The 23414-nt window shown below is 40.9% G+C and overlaps 1 protein-coding gene across 3 annotated transcripts in view; it reads left to right on the top strand.

Annotated features, from left to right (window-relative positions):
- CSMD1 (CUB and Sushi multiple domains 1) overlaps positions 1 to 23414 on the top strand; it is a 1996605-nt gene that overhangs the window by 1642965 nt on the left and 330226 nt on the right. For all 3 annotated transcript variants that reach the window (XM_027049973.2, XM_027049974.2, XM_053217751.1), the window contains 2 exons: positions 6726 to 6895; positions 11491 to 11647. In XM_027049973.2, coding sequence (XP_026905774.1) covers positions 6726 to 6895; positions 11491 to 11647 — 327 coding nt within the window. The remainder of the gene's footprint in view (positions 1 to 6725; positions 6896 to 11490; positions 11648 to 23414) is intronic.

The raw sequence follows: 23414 nt of genomic DNA, 5'->3' as shown, positions 1-23414 counted from the left end.
ATTAAAAAACATACTTCATGGTATTTGAGATGTCTTGTGACATCTTGTTGGGAAAAAAAAAAACAAAACAAAACCCAACAGGGGCGGAGTTAGAGAGCAGACATGAAGAGTGTCCAGTAGAGTTCTCTAAACTAATATGGCATCATTGAACACACAGGTTTTGAACACACGATTTTTTTCAGGCCGAGTATGATAAGCCTCTATATCTACATCAGATTAATTACCAAATAATACCTGCTGAGAGAATTAAAAGAAAACTCAGTGAAAGCAAGAGTTATCCTGTTGTTGAATATCTTCATTAATTCTATTTATTGGACAAACTACAATGCCCGTGGATGGAATAAAATAGTTAAAAAAAAAAAAAAGTCAACACTATTAGCCTCAGTTGTTTAATGGGTTACAAATATTTTGGAGAAACGTGGTAAAACAAAATAGGTTGCCTGTATTTTGAGAAATTGAACTCAGCTTTAAATCTTTTGAACAATTCTGTCTAAACAATTCTATCTATCCTTATGCTGACCAGTCTGTTGCTTCCATTTATTTCTTGAATTTTTGGTTTAAAATTTCTTTTTTTTTTTAATTTTTTAATTATTTATTTTATATATTTTTTAATGTTTATTTATTTTTGAGAGAGAGACAGAGCATGAGTAGAGGAGGGCAGAAAGAGAGGGAGACACAGAGTCTGAAGCAGGTTCCAGGCTCTGACCTATCAGCACAGATCCCGATGCGGGGCTCAAACCCACAAACCTTGTGATCATCACCTGAGGCTGAAGTGGGAGGCTTAACCGACTGAGCCACCCAGGCGCCCCGTGGGTTTAAAATTTCTGAAACAAAATTAAAACCTGAAACTAATCTCTGAATTTAATTGAATCTTAAAGGGTAACTCAATAATAGCATTAAATTAAGGAAATAAAGGTTCGTAGGATAATAAATAGATTAAAAGTAGAATCAGCATTTTATTCAATTCTTCTATATTCTTTATGAGTAAAAATAAGATTGCACATTTTAAATAATTTGGCTTTATATATAGAGTACATATGTGTAGAGATTCTGATATACAGTATAGACTTTGTGTGTATATATATGTTAATTAATTCAAAATAATCAATTTACAAATTCACAATGGTCTCAAAGGCCCCACTGCAATTTCCACAAAACTTTAATCACTGCCACCAAACACTTTCGCTTGTTGTCACTTTGTTCAGGAAAGTCCCTGTTGGGTGGGGGGGGTGGGGGGAGGTGTGCAGGCTCAGTGTTACTTCGGGGAAAAGCTCTTTGGCAAAGATTTTGCTTGAATCAGGCTTATGATGTGCGCACAGAGTATCTGGGCACAGCCAGGGGTCTTGTAAGTCAGCCTCCAGAGCCCTGAGGAGTAAATGCCTGTCCTTCAAGCCCTAGGTTGGGGGTGTTTGGTGATGGCAGCCTGAGCTGAATAAGGGTGGCTTCACAGGTAGATACTGTTGAAGGAAGAATTTATGGGAAATCAATTGGCTCCTTTCTATTAAGTTAATTTAATTTTAATTACTTCATTTCCATTAAGAAACTCTAAATGACAATCCAATTTTAATTACAATTTCAGTGGGTTCTTTAGAAAAAGAACAAATGATTCGTCTTAAGGAAAATTATATCCATTCATCTTAAAGCAATTGTAAATGGATTATTGAAAGAACTTAAAATTGATACATTTAATTGCTTTGGTAATAGAGGTTTACAATGGATATTTTCAGTCAAGTTCAAAGAATTTTTGAAACTCCGATGACTTAAAGTGTGTAATTTTCTGCGCACTTGCTTTTTACTGTTAGTGTCTTATTTTCTTTATTTCCTATGGGATAGAGTCCCAGGCTTTAGTGGGCAGAGTGTTACTACATTTTATTTGTTCTGCCATTACTTCTTTGGTTTTCCTTGGTGTTCCTCTGGATTAAAAATTCCAGAATTTGCTTCACAAACCCATTGTCACACCATTGCACCCTTTTTGTTTTCTTTGAGAGTCTTCAAGATTCTTTGCTTTCTCTTAGGGCATTTCCTCTTCTCCGAACACCCTTTGTCTGGACACCTGTGTGCTCCAAACTTTTAGGGACCTTGCACCTTGGTTTAGTGAAGCCCACACGTTCCCCGAGGTCTGGCCAAGTCTCCCTGCAGCCACATTTCCTACGGTTCTCTGATGACCGCCCACCTCAGTCACGTCCCTGAAGCCACATAAGCAGCCTTTGTGTCTTACACCGGCCTGTCCCCATGTCCCACTGCAGCATCCCCGACGTAGGTCTCTCCCTAGACCCCGGGTGTCGCCAAACCTGCTAGCACCAAGTTGAGTGATGAACCAAGGCGTCGAGATAAAATGGCAAATCACGTTCAGCCTTTGAGATGTTGTATTTTCTTACGGCTCTTGACACAGAATCGGAAAACGATAGCAACAGCCACACGTGCTCACTGGAATGGTGTCAGCCCAAACGGACAACTGTTTTAAAATTGAGGACAGGTGTAAAGGTCACAATTTAAGAGGAAAAAAAGTAATGACATGGTAATCTGCATGAAAGTCTTTGAAGAATATAAAGGCATACAAATATAAATAAAGTAGTGATGTGCATAGTATGGAACTGTATGATACAAAACACTGTACTGAAGTAGATTTTTTTAAAAACAATCAACATACCAAGCTTGTATATTCTACAAGCAATTTCATACTCTTGGAGAAAAATGCACATGAAAGACTCCTTAAGCACCGCACCACGTTAGAAGAACGAAATTCCATCCTTGTACATGTAAACGTATCGGTCATGTTTGCTGAGGTTCAGTTGTATATGAAATAAATGAGTTACTGCTGAACATTCACTTAGAGATTTTGCCGTGTCTCAGCCCGAGAGACAGTGGCTCTGACAACACCAGTGGGATTTTATTGTGAAGGGGGGAGCAGGTACCTCTCACTTGCAGGAGGTCCGTTTCTGCAAGTTAAAGGAACAAATCGTCTGTGTACAAAGGGTTACGAGTTACAACAGGCCAAGCGATTGCCCACACCTATTATTTCTATATAGTGCACTTAATTAGCACCACTTACTATATGTCTGCCTTAAAGCGAAATCCCAGGATCCAAATCCTAATAAAAAGAGATGTAAAATTACGTCTTTAGATTTAATAGTTTTTTTTCCTTCCCACGTATCCAAAGGCCAGAGTCTTCTCTCTAGTTCTCCCTTTTTGCTGTATTATGAGAAATAAGTATATGGTTGGTGTCTTAAATGCTAATGTGAAAGCAAATACCATCTCCAGTTCACTGGTGACCTGTCCTAAACAAAAGTCCTCAAAAGGATACACCCATATAGAGCAAACCCATACTATCTTAGTTTCATTGTTTTTCATAATTAATAATGTTGTGAGTTATTCACTAAGATGTGTATTCATCACTAGTTAGGATACAAAGGGACACAACTCCATTCCTAAGTGTGTAGAGTTTATATCAACTCAATAATTGATCTGTACTAGTTTTGTGACCTTGGGAAAAGCCCTTGGTTTTTCAGCTCTTCTGTTTCAGTGTCCTCACCTGTGAAATGTGGTTCATTGACCTATTTGATAAGGTTACTGAGAAGTAACAGGGTCCCCTGCATGTAAAGAACTTAGAAAAGCATCTGACACACAATTACCAGAATTTACCTATCAGCCTTGTCATGATAGATTGTCACTTTTGAAAAATGACACCTCTAACTGGTTCTGGAAGATTCTCCTCGTGACAAATGTGTGAAGGAGAAGAAAAGAATAGAAACGCAGTGGCGTGAAGACCAAAGAAAGAGATCCCAACCACGGTGAAAACGAGAGAACAAAACCCATTCTCCACAAATGCCGAACCACAGATACAGACGGAGGACGAACGTGAACATGGCTGAACCCCCGCCTTTGGGAGGGGGTAGTGCTTTCCTCAGGGGTGGGCTCATGGATGAAACCCATCAGAGTTGATTCTCCTTGGCTCTGCTTTCCTCACGGAGTGCCCCCTGAAGACACCTTTGGACTTCTCATACGTGTTTTCATAGCTCCCGAGAGAGGCAAAGCTCGCATTCCACACTTGGGTTCAAGATGCGTAGACTTACCACTGTGTTCAATTAATTACCCCTTATGCGTTCCAACCCTCCCTCCATCCTCCTGACCTCATTCAGTCAAGAAAGAAGACCACAGCCTCTCCTGATGACCAGATGGTGACCAGAGGGAGGGCCAGGACCCTCATTATCCCTTTCACCTCCAGCCCACCTCGAGGGAGGTTTGACTCAAGAGTGCCTGTACTTTACTGTGACTTGTAATGCACACAGTCAATAATAGACTTGACATGTTTAGATGTACGGTAAACCCACATACACACAGCCAGTTATTATAGCCATACAAATCCTTCTTCCAATGTTTTCCTCGACTAAAAATAACCTATTTGCTACAATATCAGTATTTTTTACATCTTCCATTGCAAGACTTCTTTTCAAACTCATAAGGTAATGGATAAAAGGACTTAAATTTCATTTTTGAATGGTTCACTTTATTGATCACTGTCAAATTCAATTTTAAATAAAAACTCCTAATATTTGTGACTAGGTTTTCGAGTCCAGTTATCAGAATTCAGTTGAGTTTTTTTAAAGATTTTTTTTCCACCCTGATATCTTTAACAAGTTTGAACCCCCCACTCCTCTATCCATAGAGCAGCCAAAGGCGATATTCTCCCTTGCTGTTTTGATATTCTTTCCATTTATCCTGGTTTTTATGTTTTAAAATGTCCTATTTCTCTAGGAGAGAAAAAAAAAAGGCAGAAAACATATAAGAATGTCCATGAGTTATCATCATTTCCCAAGGGGATTACTTACCTAAAATGTTTGTTGCATTTAATGTATAAATTGATTGATGTATGTCTTCAATCTGAGATGGCCTAAGAATCAGTAGATTGCTAACACGGAAAGACTGTTCAAAAGGCAGACATCCAGCTTGAGAGACACATCACTTGCCTGTCTCCCCATATATTTTTCTAGTCTTTAGAAAATGTTTTAGAAGATGATTATAATTAAAAACCATGATTACATGTAAATATGATAATATAAATATATATCTGTGGTTTTAAAATAATATTATGAAGCTCCATTACCGTTTTGGTGGCTCACCCCGCTCCTTGTGTTTATTTCTCAAAACGTTCCCCCCTGATCCTGAGCAAAGCCTGCCTTTAAGTCTTCACTTAAGAGTCCATGAGGGTTATGGGGTACCTGGGGGGCTCAGTCGGTTAAGCTTCTGACTTCAGCTCAGGTCATGATCTCATGGTTCATGAGTTTGAGCCCTGTGTGGGGCTCTGTGCTGACAGCTCAGAGCCTGGAGCCTGCTTTGGATTCTGTCTCTCCCTTTCTGCCCGCCCACCTTCTCTCTCTCTCTCTCTCTCTCTCTCTCTCTCTCTCTCTCTCTCTCTCTCAAATAAAGAAACCTTAAATTAAAAAAAAAAAGACTACATAAGGGTTAGGTGAGCCCACGTTCTTGTGTGTGGATGCTCTCCCAGCCCTTCTACATGGGGACATTATGAGATCCAAGTGCACAAATCATTACGAGCTGATCTTAAATCTGTAGCACTTTTCTGGCAAAGAGGCTCGGGACCACGGCTACAAGTGTAGGTGATGTTCTTAATTGTGAGAGGACGGTCACAATTAATGAAAATGGGTACGCACAACATGTCCGCCACAGTTACAGAACATGGCACAACACTGCACACTGTGAGTCCCTCTCCCTCATCCTCACCCCCACTAAAATGGTGCATTTCCCTGATTGTCACTTTCCAACTCGACCATTGTTCTTCAGACTCATACTTATTTTGTTGAGTTTTTAAAAATCACTGCACTTGCCACACAGTGTGGCCAATAAATTATTTGGTGCAGAATCCGGTGGGGCTCTCTTGTCACACACACACACACACACACACACACACACACACACACACACACACACGGCGCCTCTATTGTTTTGTGGTGATTTGGGACTTACAGGGTTTTAAAGCTGTGGTCTTTTGGCTAACCGTTTGTTTTTAAGGTGAGCTGAGAGGTTAAGTGACTCTGTCTGAGTTGACATAATGTGAAGACCAAATTTATTTTTATTTTTTACCCTGATTAAATACTCTTTTATGCAAATTTGGATCTAGAAGTGAATTACCTCTGCTTTCTTCAGGAGAAGGGCAGAAGAAAATAACATTGACCTCCACTGAATGTTCTTTTGTCCCGAGATGGAACACAGACAGGCTCGGTGCTGTGACACTGGTGGGCTGCTGAGTGGTTTTATTTATCTTTAGATCCCCTTTAAATGTGTTCGGGTCGATGCCACAAAATATCAATGTAAGTACCACAGAGCTGTCACAGTGGCATTGGCAGGGACGTTTCGTGAAGTAGAAATGAGGCCTGGGGAGGGATATGACTGCTCCTTGACACAGCCAGTGTGCTTGGGTGTAGCGATTTTGTTCGAGATCTCTTTGTGCTTCTGTGGAGTAAGAGGTACTCTGAAAACAGACAAGAAATCTTGAAAATGAATGAATAGAGAATATTTCCTGTCCAGCTGGTAAACAGTAAAAAAAAAAAAAACAAAAAAAAAAACCCCACCAATCTACAAAACCAATATGTTAATTAGAAACATACATTGAGAGAGGAGAGGGCCGTCATGATTGTAGAATTTTTATGTGTTAAAATCAGTAATTCCACTTTTCAATTCTTTCTTTTTTAATGTCCTATTTATTTTAGCTGAATGCGGAGCAAGTGTCAAAGGAAATGAAGGAACATTGTTGTCCCCAAATTTCCCATCAAATTACGATAATAACCACGAGTGTATCTATAAGATAGAAACAGAAGCTGGCAAGGGGATCCATCTCAGAGCACGGACCTTCCAGCTGTTTGAAGGAGACATTCTGAAGGTAAGAAGAATCTTCTGTTATGTGACTCCGTCTCTTCTCAAGGCGCAAATTAAATATCTGTCCATCCACACACACACACACACATACACATATTTAGATGGACATATTTTTTCCAACTTACTTGGCCAATTGGTTTGAGAAGGGGGAATGTAGCCATGTTCCTTAGTGGCGTGAGTGTAGACTGTGATCTATCTTAGTCTGCAGTCTTGGATCTAACATCCGTTGTGTGTCTTGGGCAGATTATTCAGCATTTTTGAGGTTTAGCTTCCTTATGTGTGAAAACACATGATGATGCCCATCTTCGAGAGATGTTTTGAGATTTAAATAATACACTGTCGGTGGATGTGTCCAGGATTGCGCTGAGCACGCGTGATTATTAAAGCTAGTGGGCCCCCAAAGCCACGCTTTGAATAGTCATTCTCAATGACTAGATGTGGTCCCGACATTCAGAGTGAGAAAGATTTTGATGTGCTAGTGGAAGCAAGCCCAGCCGCTATCACCAGACCATAGAGCAGAGCTCATGTGGAGAGGCCATGCCAGACAAGACAGAATTTCAGTGGGCGAGTCTGAGCTGTGTTCATGGGACTCAGGGACATTCTTGGAATAGGACCAGAAACTAGGGTTCTGTGCATCAGACAATACAGAGCACCAGAGCCTCGGGGAAATGCTCTGGGGTGAGGGACCCAGCACACCACCACCCTGTAGGTGGACTCCAGGAAAAACAAAAAACAAAAAAAACCCCAGCAGAAATGGATTCCAGGAAAAGTCAAGGCCTGCACTGGTCTATGAGACCCAGCTCTAGCTGGAAATGCCCCCATAATCCCTAATGTTTCCACTGCAATTCCCACCTCTCCTGTAACTCTTCGAGGATCTAGGGGCCAGGGAGGGACATCTGGAGAGCGAGGGCATGCAAAGAGGGGGATCAGACTAATGGCCGACACCACCCAACCTGTCTCCCTGCTCGGTCCAGTGAGGAGTGAGCACCCGGTCCAGGGGACACAGCTCATTTGTGGCAGGAGGGAGACATCTCTCTTCTCATTCCTTGTGAAGTTCTAGGGTTTTCCAGTGACATTTACATCTACATGGACTCACACATTGACGCATCTCACATTCAGGAGAGTCCACACGCCCTGAGCTGCCAACACCGGGAAAAGATGCAAAGAGCCAGTCGAGAGGGAACCATCACTGACTTCCCGGTTGTCATCCATTTGCACAAGGTTAAAGAGGGGTCCCTCCAGGATCCCCACCCTGACCTCATTAGCTGTTAATGTTCACACTTCAGAGGCACTGAAAGCCTAAAGTGCCTTACTCCCTCCTAAGTCCGGCCTTGACTATTTCAATGTCATTGTTGAGAAGACCAGGTTTATGTCATTGTTCTTCTATTGTAATAGTCTTTCAAAACCTCATGCTGACATCATGAAGCTCTGTCGTTAAGAAGTGATTTTCAGGCAGGAAACTAATATGTTCTCACCGATGTAAAAAAAAAAAAATTAAAGTTGCATCGTAAGGAACCATTTTCTGAATTCTCTGATAACCTCAAATTTAGAAGTCACTAAGCCTTCAGAGAAAACTTGTAAGTAACAATTAACCATGCTTGGTGTAGGTGAGTGATTAGAGATACCGCATAAAATGTACACTAATAAATATTGCTACAGAAGAAGTGAATAATGTTCATTTGTGATTGTACGTAGTTTAAAGTTGTTGATTATAACAAAAAGCAAATAAAAACTCATGCTTACCTCACTTAATTGCAGAGAAACTGTCAGTCATCTGAAATGCCTGAATGTTTTGCAAGCATGTCTTTTTTATTGGCTATGCTAATACATATCTCCTTGTCAAAAACTTTTCAAGTGGGATTCTCTTATTTTTAGCTTTAAATGCTATTCACGTCATTCCTTCGTACATAGTAGGATCCAGTGAGAAAGACCAAAGTTTTGTGCATGGATTTGCATGTATAAAAACATGTTTTCTCACATCAAATGGGAAAAATAAAACCTGTAAGAGAAATAGAGCTTGAAAGAAATGTCATGAAAGGAATATATATGGAACGCAGAGTTAATTTTGGAAACGGACCTTTGGGTATAGCTCTGTAAAACTGGGAAACACCCCCTCCCCTCAGCACCCCCCACCCTGCCACTCAGGATGCTGCGTGACGTCTCCTAACCGGCGGCCACCTGCTCACTCGGCCATCCCGCTCTGGGCGGAGGGCATGGGTTAAATTCAAAATCAGAGGACCATTTGTGCTGCACAGAGTTCAGCCTTGCAGTAACAGGACTCGGGGAGCCTTTCTCCAGTACCAAAAAGGAACACCTGGATCCTGGCAGCAGCTAGACGAGGGCGTGTGACCAAGAGGTGTTATGCTGAACTGCTGTGGCTTGTTCCGAATTTCAGTGGAATTAAAAATCAAGTCTTCTGACTTCTGATACCATCTGGGTAGTCGTTTGTGGTCCACAGAAAACTTGAATCCAGATTTGTAACTTGAGGGAGCTGACAGGATGATGCTCCACGTGGTGCATGACTTCTTCCTCCTCACATGCCAAGCTCTGCCAAGCGCAGAGCTCATTGCCTGCGGTGTAGACAGGACAGAATTATGGTCTGGGAGAAGCCCATAATTCAGCGTTGCGGTGATTCATTTTGAGTGGTTGTAGCTTTGAGGATCCTGGGAACTGGATGCTGTCCAGATGATGTAGTTGATGTGTGGGAAGCGTCCCGTCAAGGCCAGTGGAGGTGGCTATTGACAGTGCTCCAGAACTCTCAGGATCGAGCTTACGTGACTGTTTCCTTACTTTTATGCCCCTCATCTCTATGGGTTTCTGTAACTTACAGAGAATCGTGTGGTATATGCCGTGAGACGAGACCTTTCTCGCAAGGTCTGGACATCTTCTTTCTGACCCAGATTCCTCTGGACTTAAAACTCATTACACTCTGGTGTTGCAGACACACCATGTCTGATGAATCCACACGTTGAGTCAAGGGATGATTTTTCCACGATAGCCTCTTACTGGCTTTTAGTGAGGAGTTGTAGTGTATTTGATTCTACTCCTCTCACACATACTTACCTAATTGGAAAGCAGTAAAATAATGAGCCATAAAATTAATTTTCCCAAATGTGCTCTTATCTTTTAGGAGTGTGTATACATGTGTAAGTCTGTCAAGCAAGGTATACATTCTGTACGCTTATTAGAAGGGAGTTGAGAGAAGAAAAGTAAGAATTAATCCATGTGAGAAGGAAAATAGTGGGGAAGTGAACAGATTGGACAAATCTACTGAGGACTTTCATGACCTTTATTTAACTAAAATTTTTTTTAAATTTTTTTTTAACGTTTTATTTATTTTTGAGACAGAGAGAGACAGAGCATGAACAGGGGAGGGGCAGAGAGAGAGGGAGACACAGAATCGGAAGCAGGCTCCAGGCTCTGAGCCATCAGCCCAGAGCCCGAAGCGGGGCTCGAACTCACGGACAGCGAGATCGTGACCTGAGCCGAAGTCAGACGCCCAACCGACTGAGCCACCCAGGCGCCCCAAGATTTTTTTTTTAATCAAGAAAAACTGGATGTTTTCCAATGTAATACACATTCATTCTTTCTTTCTTAAAACCCTTATCCATACCAGTGGCTCCTTGCTGTGAACCATTCCAATAGTTCAAAGAGGCAAACAGATTATCCTTTGCCACTGTGCATTCTGTTCTGGACACTTTACTAGGGCTGTTGGGGGGCCTCAACAGTCAGTCATTCCTGAATGCAAATCCAGTCTATTCTGGCATTAGCATGAAAGGTTCCTGTGAGCTATCCCACATGCCTGTGCCCTAAATTGTTCGACCCAATCCCCACTTAGGAAATGTGACTGGCACTCATCCACTCCCAGGGTGGTCTCCCTCAGTGAAAGTTGGGGACACAACCCCGAATGACCCCTCTCCCTTACCTCTAACATCTACACAAAACGAAACGTGTCTACTTGCCTTCCAAATATTCGTTTTAAACACCCATGCTTTACGACCACCTAGGAAGGTAAAGTCAAATACAAAGTGTTCTAGAGGAAGACAGCATGTGTCTCTGATGTCATTACATGATGGGATTCTTTCATCACAACTCATTCAAGACTAAAGTCCCCTCAACCTCAAAGGCTGCAAAATGTGACAAGATTTCCACATCTTGTCTTGTATTACATTCAGGTAGGAGGGATGTCCGAATACTTGCATGATAGTTCACAGATGACGCCGTGGCTAAAATTGTGTACACCCCTTCAACCTTGGGAAGTGCATTCTGAGGGAGGGGGAGAAAGGGAAATAATGGAACTTGGAAATGCAAATAAAGATGTATTTAATTTTAAGTAAACAAGGGAAGGACTCCCAAAGTGATCCATGTAGAATGAGCTGACCACAGGTGGAATCTCGTGTCTTTCGTGTTGATGGTAAGGATACAACCTAAAGAAACAAGGCTGCTTCACAGGGTTAAACATTCAACTTTCAGTAAACTGTATATGTTTTTCAAGTACTGCACGAGGTCATGTGTTGGAAGATTTGAATGTCATGTTAAAATTGCTAACGTGCAAACAGAATTAAGTAACTGGGGATTCACGCTGTGACTTCTGTTTAGGTGTATGATGGAAAAGACAGTTCATCGCGCCCGTTGGGGTCCTTCACTAAGAATGAGCTCATGGGGCTGGTCCTCAACAGCACTTCCAATCACCTGTGGCTGGAATTCAACACCAACGGCTCTGAAACCGACCAGGGTTTCCAGCTCACCTATACGAGTAAGTAGCATATGACGTCATCATTTCAGGTTTGTTTGTTTTTTTAAATCTCGGGGTTCATCTAATACCTAGCTGATGATTTTTTTTTTTTTTTTGCTTAGCTAATACATTTTAAATACTCATTTTTTTCTCTGGTCTCCCTACTGTGTTCTGAATTAATATTTAATTCTTAATTTAGACACATTGCCAGAAGTGATAGTTTGAAATTTATTTTCTTAGATGCATTAATATTTTCATAAGAAAATGACTGTACCTGAAAAGAAACACTCATGACTTTTAAGAGCTTCTGAGCTTAATAAATTCTGATTATAATATAGTATGCATTGACAAAGATTCATATTTGTGCATATGAAAAATTTAGAATGAATGTTTGGTGTAATTCATAGCACTAACTTTGAATGTCTACCCTACATCAGTACTTTACTATTATATCTACATATATAAATATTAGAATCTGTATATTACAGAATGTCAGTTACATGTGTGTAATTTAGTCACATATACTACATATAAATGTCATGAAATAAAACAACCCCACGTACTAAGCTCTTTCTTAGCACCACTAATGTCCTAATAAGAAAACTAAACACAAAGCATTTCAGGATTTGCTGTGAAGATACCAGGTGTATGGGCTGGTGGAGTCAGGCTGTGATCACGGACCTACAGTTTTAAACAGAGTCCTGTAGTGCCCCCTGATTAATGTCAATCAAAGTACAAAAAATATTTTTTTAATGGTTATTTATTTTTGAGAGAGAGAGAGAGAGAGAGAGAGAGACAGAATCTGAAGCAGGTTCCAGGCTCCGAGCTGTCAACACAGAGCCTGACATGGGGCTCGAACTCACACACTGTGAGATCATGACCTAAGCTGAAGTCGGACGCTCAACTGACTGAGGCACGCAGGGGCCCCCAAAAAATATTTTTAAAGATGAAAATGAAGAAGAGAAAGAAGTATATAAAATAAAGAAGGAAAAGAGACTGTGCTTTCTAAAAGAGTTATTTGCAGTATGATCACTGTTATTTCTACCACTTATACTTCCAAACAAGTAAGGTAAAACATGAGCTACTTTGGTGTGGATAAATAGTGAAAATTAAGTAATCAATGAAATGTACCAGATAGTCCAATCTTTCACTCATCTGCTGATTAAAAATCTTTATTACACCAAAAGCCATGCCAAAAAATATAAAATTTTGGATTTTTTAGCGTGAAAGTGTATTAGTGATCATCAAGATTGATTTCTTTATTTGACAGATAAGCAAATGAAGGCCTGGAAATGATAATAATTATCCCAGACACAGAACTAATCCAGGTGCCTCAAAGGAAGATTAATTGCCTAAAATCCCCCTTGGTGGGCAAAATTACAGGGAAAGGCCTGCAAGACTTGGTGAGCAAAAACAGAAATAGAGTAGCTGACACTAGAAAACCAATTTTTCGTTATTACGAAAATAACCATTTACGAGATTTAGTAAACAGCAAGTATATTGATTATATTGCATGCACAATAAATTAGTAGCAGGGGCATTATAAAACCAATTCATAATTATAGTTTTTTGTAACTAGAGTTTGACTCTTCAGAATGGCCCTCTGAAGCAGGATTCAAAGGCTTCTTGTAAAGCCCTTTGGCTTTGCTTCAGACTAAGATGGACACCCTTGCAACCTCTTTCTTTCTTCCACTTTGGGTTTTCCATCAGTATGTTCATAGATTTTGTTTTATTCCCACTTGCATTCACCCCCACTTCCTAGCTGTTACACGTGTCATATTAGTCTTAGAGGACGTTGGATACTTGAGAAAGAAAACGGTTGGAAAACTCCCTAGGTAAACCTGAGGGTTTATTGTAAATAAAGGGTATCTCCATGCACACCTGGCGTGTTCCTCCAGTCCAGTCGTCGCCTCAGCTCGTCTGACAAACGGTGCGTCCCGCTACGGTTTGTCAGCAAGGGCAAGAAAGCATTGGGCTGTGTGTTTCCCTGTCTCCCCTGTGCATTTCCGTGTCCTCGATCCTCAGTACCACTCCAAGTGTGGAGGTGACTAAGCTCACGTGCACCCTTTCCCGTCTACTTCATAGAGAATGTATCTGGTTCTATTTCACATCGCGCTGCTTTCCCAACCCAAGTTTCTGCTACCTGTTTTCTCTCTACGTGGCCTGGAGTGATTCTTGATTTGTGAACTTGTGTTCCTACATTCTCATGGTCGTGCAAAAGATATCCAGCAGCAAGTGCCTGCCTTTTGGAACTTCAAGCTAACTGGACCTGTCACCAACGATGGGGTCCCTTGACTGTTTCCAGAATTCTGACTCCCGCTTACTTCCCAAATTGCAGTTAAGAAGGGCCATCATGTCCTAAAATCACGTGACTGGGCTGAGATTAGAAGTTGTGGGCTTCATTTGTGTATAATGTCCACCTTGTCACATCAAGAAGGGTCGCTTCATTGTTCTATCGTCAGCCTCCGTTAGATGCTGCGTGGCTGGTGTAACCCCACATTTCTCCATGGTATCCAGCATAGCTTGAGGACCTTTTGCTGCACACCGCCCCCCCCCCCATCTCGCCCAGCTGTTTCTCTGGGTAACTCTGAGAAACTTGAATCTGTGGATCTGTTTATGGGCACTCTAATCACACAGATTTTTTTTTTCATTACATAACAGCACGAACTTTCTGAGTTTCTGAGAAGAAACATTTCAATGATTGGTATTTAGCTCTTAGTATAACCTAGTTGATGGGAATAATTATCTTTTCTGCCTGTTTTCCCTCTTTGCCTTCACCTACAAAAACACAGATGCTCCCTGGGTGCAATTTCCACTTGTGAGGTTGTCCTAGAGCTAGAACACATGGCCAGATGGGAAAATGCATCTGTAATATAGAATTGATGGTGCTGATGGCTATATAATCAAAATAATATTAGCTTCACATTAAAGTTTTAGCTTTAAACACCAAGTAATTAATTTAAAAAAATCCCAAGCTCCCACAATGTGATCGAATACCGGAATCGAATACTCATCCCTAAAAGATGGCTTGGAAATGATGAATGTTATAAAATGTTTTGAGCAAGTTATTAAAGCTTAAGACTAAGTAAAGACACTTTCAACTAACTTCAAAAGACTTTTGTAATTGCCTCTTGATAGTTAATTGCATCACTTAAGGAAACATTCATATTTAAATGTTTCAGTTCCATAATTAATCTGCACACACCAGTGGATCAGAAATGTCAACAGAAAGTAAATATATAGCTTATTAAACACCCTAACGTTTTTGAAGTGGATACAAATAATATTTGAATCTCCTTTAATATCTACAGCATACTCTCGCACACCTGATTTTGCCATCTTGGTAATTTTGTGTCCTGCTAAAGAGCTCCTTTTACTCTCATTCACAAATTAGAAACTGAGTCTCCACATCCTTGAGTGGCTTGCTGAAGCTTTCACATCCGGAAGTGGTCCAGCCAGGACCCCAATTCAGGTCTCTTAACTGAAGCCCAGAACTGAGGATGAGCTGAATTTCACAGCCTTTAGATGGTCCCGCCTTGTTGACTAACACACGTATTGTCTGATACTTATACATGTAAAGGCATTGGTGAGGAAGAGAAGTCGGGTATCTTGGGGACAACGTGGGGTAAACGCATTATATTAAGCAGCCGCTGGTTTGTGAGTAGTAGGTTAGGGCAATATGCAACTGAAATAAAGTTACCTCTATTATAAAACACTCCTTTTTATTAGAGATTTGTTTATTTTCTTTTTTTAAAGTTTATTTCTTTGTTTTGAGAGGGAGAGAGAGTAGGGGGGAGGAATAAAAAGGGGGGAAGAGAGAGAGAATCTGAAACAGGCTCCATGTTCAGCCCAGAGCCCAACTCGGGGCTCGATCCCAGGAACCATGAGATCATGACTGGAGCCGAGATCAAGAGTTGGTTGCTTAACCTACTGAGCCACACAGGCGCCCCTACAGATTTGTTTCTTTTCGTAACAAATCATAGTCTTCCAATTCTATAAGTGTGTCAAATGGAAACATGACCCATAAGGTCTTTGAGATCAGGGACCATGGGTGTTCATTTTTTATTATCTTCAGCACCTTGGACAGATGCCTGGTCTGTAAGACAAAAAGCTTAGATTATATATCATTGTTATTTAAGCTGTATTCCAGGAAGCTCTAAGATTCCACAGAGCCCTCTCAGGGCAATAAGAATTTCACCTTATCTAACTTAAGCATTTTTGTTTGCTTTCTCCTGGTGATTGCAAAGTTCTTCAAGTATCAGGAAAAGGTACATTGGCAGTGGATTGCTGTGTTTTCTAAATATTTCAGCAACTACTTTTATAGAAAAGTATATCTAAATATTTCAGCAACTACTTTTATAGAAAAGTAGCATAGAAATTAAAAAAAAAATCCTGTATTGAATTCAGAATTCTTTAAAAAATATGTTTAACCTCTTTTAGAGTTTCACGAGAATGTTCCCAGAATAGTCGCTCTCCAGACCCACTTTACCGCAGGACATATGGGAGGATTTGGATCTGAAACAGGCTTTCTGGATTGTGTACTCTTAGTTATTTCAGTAGAGAGAACCAAACGAGCCCTCTGTGGCAACTCAACAGAAATTCTCTACCTGGGGGTTTTAGTAAAATAACTGTAGTTTGGACACACATCTCTGGGCTGTCTTATTGGATCCATTTTCTGATTAACCAACAACTGTACAGGTATTGCCTGTATACTGAATGTTTAGTACTATATTGAGTCAGAGTAGGCAAAGCCAGGCTTCCTGTTATTAATAAATGTCTTATGGGGCGCCTGGGTGGCTCAGTCGGTTGGGCGGCTGACTTCGGCTCAGGTCATGATCTCGCGGTCCGTGAGTTCGAGCCCCGCGTCGGGCTCTGTGCTGACAGCTCAGAGCCTGGAGCCTGTTTCAGATTCTGTGTCTTCTTCTCTCTCTGCCCCTCCCCTGTTCATGCTCTGTCTCTCTCTGTCTCAAAAATAAATAAACATTTAAAAAAAATTAAAAAAATAAAATAAAATAAATGTCTCACGATAGTCACATGTAGGACTTGTGAAACACAGGTTGATACAAATGTGACTAAATATTTATACCCTCAACTCTGGAATGGATCTGAAGCTATTGTTGTAGGAGTCAGTTCATGGCCCTGATTCACACTGACTGATAGTTTTGACCCTTACTACATTGTGATTTTTGGCTCTTAATACATTCTTCTTTTATTTATATTTTTTTATTTTTCTCCAAATAAACTATAGTCCATTGATGATAGTATGTGATTCTTATATTTTAAGACACACCCACACACACACACACAGAATTTTCCAGAAGAATGAGAGATCATTGAAAGCCGGAATCACAGTACAAACCTCCAGAATTTTCTTTCCTTCCTGCTAGATCCCTTTCTTCTTTCCTCTAGATTAAGTTTAAATGCTCGTTCCTGCACACAAGCTGCCTTGCTGTCCAGCTTCCTGAAACAGAATTGTCTGCTCTTTCTTATATGTCTCCCAAACCTCTAATGGTTTGTCTGTACACCTTTTGCTTTCACACCAGTAAAATGTGAGGTTCTCAGGAGGCAGAGCCTTACCTTCAGCAACAGCAGGTAACCTCCACAGTCACTTAGTAGGTGACGATCACCTGAGCTGACCTAGGTTGGTGCAGAATGAGGCAGACTTGAGGGAAATGTGAGGAGATGGACGCGACCTTCGTGCTCATGACATGACGGATATGGGAGTCTGGATAGGATGCAGCGTGTGTGACAAGGAGAAGAGTAAAGGCATTTCCCCAGCTTTATTGGGTTCTCATTGGCAGCATTTTGTAAGTTTAGGGTGGTGAACTGATACATCACAAGTAATGTGAAATGATCCCCACATGAAGGTTAACACAGCCATCACCGCACATGGTTCGTGTCTGTGTGTGTGTGTGTGTGTGTGTATGTGTGTCTGCTGAGACCTGCCCATTTCTTTTTTTCTTTTCTTTTCCATTTCTAATAGAGATTCTTCTGAGTTTACCTCCATGACTGAAGGAGAGTCACATGCACAATGCTGTGTTCCCTTCATAACTGATTCCATTTTTTTTTTTTACCACTGTATTTTGGAAGATCTGTATAAGTTAAATGGCCGTTCTTGAGTATAAGGTCTAGAATCTAATTTTATAAATAATAAAGGTATTCACAAAGTTACCAAACACTGTTGGTTGCATGTGTGTAAGTGCTCTTATTTTGGAGTTCACTTCAACAGCATTCACCACATCCTCGGTCTCTATGGTGTGTAGCATAGCCTAGAAAATCATGTCAAAGTGATGTTTCCTTCAATGAGTACTTTGTAAAAGAATTTATAATTGTGCTGCAGCCAAGGTCAGCATGGAAGAGGTGGAGAAAATAACCAGCTCACACATAAACCCACACTAACACTGGCAGATTTTTCTTCTGTTTCCATTAAGATTAAAATTGTGCCAAGGAAGGGGTGCCTGGGTGGCTCCGTCAGTTGAGCATCTTACTTCGACTCAGGTCATGATCTAGCAGTTTGTGGGTTCGAGCCCCGCGTCAGGCTCTGTGCTGACAGCTCAGAGCCTGGAGCCTGCTTCAGATTCTGTGTCTCCCTCTCTCTCTGCCCCTTCCCTGCTTGCTCTCTCTCTCTCTCTCTCTCTCTCTCTCTCTCTCTCAAAAATAACTAAACATTTAAAAAAAGGCGTATGGAGCACAGGTTTATTCTCAAATAGCCATTAATCCAACAGATAAAACTGCTGGAAAATGTAATAAGCGTGATTTGTTCTCCCTACGGTAACTGGTGGGTAATAGTGTAATGGTGTTTCAAAGCAATAGGCAGTTATTTTGTGCACTGGTTTTCTACTGCTGTGTAACAAATTACCACAAGCGTTAGAGACCTAAAACACTTTATCACTCACAGTTCCCGGGGGGTGGGGAGACGGGGCCTGGCTCAGTTGGGTCCTCTCAGGGTCTCCCGAGGCCGTGATCCAGTCGGTCTCACCCAAAGCCGGTGTCCCTGCTTCATTTCCCGTGGCTGTGGGCAGAACTCATTTCCTTCCGGTAGCAGGACGAGGCCAAGCTCCTGGGGTTCTGGGGCACTGCTGGTCTCTCTGACCAGCAGGAGAGGCCTCTGTCTTGGGGGCCCAGGCCTTCTTTGGGGGCTTTCATCTGATCATGTGATCGAGTCAGGTGCACCCAGGATCATCTCCGTTTCAACTAACTCAGAATCACCAGATCTGGGGCCTCCATTGGGCTGCAGCTTTCTCTCACCTTGCTGCAGATCTGGCCCACGCTCTGGAAGGGGAGAGGATTTCGTGGGCATCAGTGTCAGGCACTGGCGGGGTCCTGGGGTCACATTCAGGTCTGTCCGTCACAGTTTCCTCTTTAGGAATTTTGTTCTTTAATTCTTTTTCAGATAATTCCGTTTTCAAAAACAGTGTGTTTGTGTGTGTGCACTCACTTGCAGATGTAAGTAGACGTTTAAAAAGAGGAAACAGACAATTTGATTGTTTCCGTGAACTTTCAAATTTCCAGGATATGTTTGGGTTAATAGTTATGGATCTCTAGTTGCAAACAATACAAGTCACAGAGTCACTTTCTGTACTGTCATGGATTCAGTGTTGTTTTTTTCATGATTTTTATTTATTTCACTTATTTATTTTGAGAGAGAGAGAGAGAGAGAGAGAGAATTGGAAGCAGGCTCCACACTGTCAGCGCAGACTGACGTGGGGCTCGATCCCACAAACTGTGGGATCATGACCTGAGCTGAGAGTTGGCCACGTAACTGACTGATCCAGCCAGGTGCCCCTGGGTTTTGGTTTTTAGGCCCCCAAATCTCCAAAGCATGCACCTGTCTGTGACTTCAGTCTGTCTTTCGGGGTCACGAGGGTTAAAGCGACCCCGGTAAAGGATTTGGGTGCAGGTGAATTTCCACAGAAGCCTAGTAGAAGTGTGTGTGGTGCACGGAAGGGTCGAAGGCACAGAGAAAGGAAAAGTAGAACCTGGCTCCAACCACAAAATGTACTTGTCTTACAACCTGCTTAAAAGAAAAAAACAATTAGAAAGCCCTAAACATTTAAGTCTGACAGTTTCTTTTTGTTTTAATCTAAAAATTATCTCTGCACGCTCATGTGTTTAAGTCTATTCCCAGAAAAATGAGCCATATATCTCTAACTTCATTATTTTTATGTTAGATTTATTTTAGTTTGGGCATCACTGTTGAAACAATTCTGCCGTGAATTCTTATCAAGTGCAACACAGTGACTCTCAGCTGTGAAAAAAGAGGGGGATAAAAGCTTATTTCTAATAGGCTTCCAACTAATATGTTTTTTAAAAGTGTATATTCAGTGAAAAATTAAATTCCATACTCAATTTGTTTTGCTATAAAAAGGATAGTGTTACAAGGAGAGAAAATTGTAATGTCAGTAGTGTGACAAGCCCAGAACTCTATGCTTATGTAATTGCATCATTGGAAACCTTTTCTATCAATATATCAAGACATGCCCATACTTTTTTTTTATAAGCTTACACCTTCTGGTGAGAATTCAGAAGATTGCATTTTTACTCTGCTTCTACAAGAAAACCCAGAGAAACATATTGTATATAATACATCCTTCAAAATAGAATGACTTTCAATGGAAATGTCACAATGGAAAAAACTGTCCGTGTAATTCAGATACAATAGAGGCAGGCTGCTAGAAAGTTCCTGGAAGGAACTCTGTATTTACTGTAAAACAAGATGGGCATATTATAAAGAGGAAAGGTATTCGCATCTCTGGGAATGCCATATGAAAAACCAGTCCCCAGTCCACCATCCCAGTGTATAATTCTTGGTTTGCATTAGAAAATTTTATTCTGGCGTGTACACTTTTAGATGAAAATCAAGATAGCTGTTTAATTACTGTAAGACATCAGGAAGAAAGTACTGGAGCCAAATGCGATGGCATTTCTAAGAAAGGGGTGTGCAGAGGAGTGTTTGTGTAAGTGCCACACTGTGAAACAGAAACCCCTCCCACCGTAGGGTGGCTCAAGGTGAGGCTGTCCTGAAACCGGACATAAATCGTCATCATTTCTCAGAGAGAGGAAAGGGCAAAGTATGATCAGGACCATGTTAAGAAAGGACAGTGGCACGAGGTGACGCATAATTGATTTACTCAATGTCAGACACAAATGAGAGCTAGAGGTGGCTGTGGAATCTGTGTCCCTGGCCTTCTAATTGGATGTTTCATCATCTTGCTCCCTTACTGACATGCACAGCATCATAAAGACTAAAATATAAGCATTTACAGTGTTTAAAAAAGCTCTAGTGAAACCTTCCTATGCTTCACTTCTGTGACAACATGAGAATTGCCTAATTAGGATCGTAGGTCACCCTGGTGACCTACGTCGCAGTCCTCCGGATCCTATAAAGTTCCACGTGCATGTTGGTCTGCACTAGTTTCTTTAAAAAAAATTTTTTTTAATGTTTTTATTTATTTTTGAGACAGAGAGAGACAGAGCCTGAGCGGTGAAGGGGCAGAGAGAGAGAGAGAGACACAGAATCCAAAGCAGGATTCAGGCTCCGAGCTGTCAGCACAGAGCCCGACGTGTGGCTCGAACTCATGAACTGTGAGATCATGACCTGAACCGGTCAGATGCTCAGCTAACGGAGCCACCCAGGTGCCCCTGCACTAGTTTCTACTTAGCTTTACAGGATTTCCCCAGAGATTTAGTTTTGTGAATTGCATTTTTGTTTTATACTTCATTATTCCTTCTATTTTGTGACAGCTTGCCAGTTGACACACACAGCTATGTATATTCATATTTTGGAACGGACAGACATACTGCTAACCATCAGTACCTTGAAAAAGAAGAAAGAGCCTCCAGAAGGGTGACATAAATAATTTAAAGGATTAAACTAAAAGCATATGACTTGAGAGAGAAATAAATGGAGGCTGACAGATGATATCACCAAATGCAATAAAATCTAGCATTTTATGGCAAGAGTGATGACGGAATTTTTGCTCCGTTCTTCTTTAAGGGAAATAAAAAGTAATCACTATTGTATTGGTCAAAGTCATGGATACATTGTTTTTGCAAAAGGTCACTCGTGGGAGGAAGAGATTCACAGAGACTTCTCTGCCGTGTCAGAAAGGCAGTGTTGGGTAATTTAGAATCACAAGTCAGTTCATCTCTGATTTTGATTTTTCTTGCATGTATTATGGCATTTGCAATAATTCTGTAAGGAGAAAAAAACGCCATAAGAAATTTTTATTTTTTATTGTGCAGGGGAAAAGATCAGTAATTACCTTTTCCAAAAGTTCCCTTTTTATTTTTTATTTTTAAATTTTTATTTTTCTCCACTTTAATGAATTTTGACATTAAGACATTCGCAGGCTGTTTGGATCTCTACCAGATAATTAAATGAGTCTTTTTTTTTTCATTTTTTTAACAAAGTAAACATTTCAGCAAACAGTGATATGAGCATAATCCCCTGTTAAATAACAAAACTAAACTCTTAGGTGAGGATGTGAAAAAATTTGAAATTTCAGCTTGAAATTGGCAAAGACTCTGGAATGATCCAGTTACCAGCACTCTTTAGCAAATGTAAGAGTGTATACACATGGTCAAGTGATTTAACTTACTGGTGAAATTCAGGCCGAAGGAATACACCCGCCTGTGTGTCCGGAAACTAGGACTGAGTGTCTTAGCTGTGTCACCTGTCAGCTGTGTGATCTGTCATATCGCAGCACATACTTTTCTTCTGTAAATAAGTCGTTGTTTTTGGACAGTCCTAGTTCTGAAATTCTACAACATTGGGATCAATCAAAAGCTATTTTTACTGTTCAAAGGGATATAAACTTTTTCTTGTGATGATTTCAACAAAGTCTACCTTTTAACTCCCTAAAACAATTGGATAAGTGACAGCTTGTGTGTGGGGTATGAAATAAGCAGGAGCCCAAGGTGACTCCAGGGTCGGTGGGCTCCAGGGGTGTTATTTACTGACTTGGGGAATCGGGGATGGTCGATTTGTAGTAGAAGAGGTTTAGATGTCATTTTTGGATAATAGGGTCTTGACATCCCTCGGTGCTTGGTATTAGGTTTTTAATCTTGCTTCCATATGTAGCATAGATGGGAGATGTGAATGAAGTTAGAATTTGCCCATTAGATGTTGTGTAATCTAATTCTGAGGTAATGCCAATAAGAGCAAGGTGATGGAGGTAAGATGTAAACAGATCTTTAAAAATCTCTTTATTTATAGGGCTTTGATGAGTTGACTTGTTAAATGAGATAAAAGGAAGGAAATGTGGCTGCAGGCTGAGTTCTGGATGATGATGCAGGTGTCAGTACTGTTAAGCTCTATAATAAAAACAGGGGACTTATTTGCGAACCCTAGGATTTCTTAAGATAAGAGTTTATCATTAATCAGAAACCTATTTCCTTTACCAAATAGCAAATAGGTTGAACAGGAACATTGCCTCCGTGGCAGAGTGTGGGGGTGAGGGTTAGGTGGTGTTAGGCTTAGTCCACAGCTGATGGACCCACCTGGCCGCATGGCCTGTAGGCTCCAGTCGTGAGGTCTGACCGTAATGCAAACCCATCTGGAGTCAGGTATCCAGAGGATTCTCTACATCTTTGGTTAATTTATTGAAATCTGATACATTTTACATCTTGGTCAGTAAAATATCAGTTGAGGAGCCAAATAATAAAATCCAAGAGGTAGCAGATATGTTCACAGAAGAGCTGTCTCTTGTGGAAATTTCCAGAGGTAGTTAGCACACATCAGTATGAAATAAGACCTGTATGAATTGGAACTTTTGGAAGAGGTAAT

This window comes from Acinonyx jubatus, chromosome B1, assembly GCF_027475565.1.
Source record: "Acinonyx jubatus isolate Ajub_Pintada_27869175 chromosome B1, VMU_Ajub_asm_v1.0, whole genome shotgun sequence".
NCBI lineage: Eukaryota > Metazoa > Chordata > Mammalia > Carnivora > Felidae > Acinonyx > Acinonyx jubatus.
The sequence above is the reverse complement of the archived record's forward strand: the minus strand, read 5'-3'. Positions and strand labels throughout refer to the sequence as shown.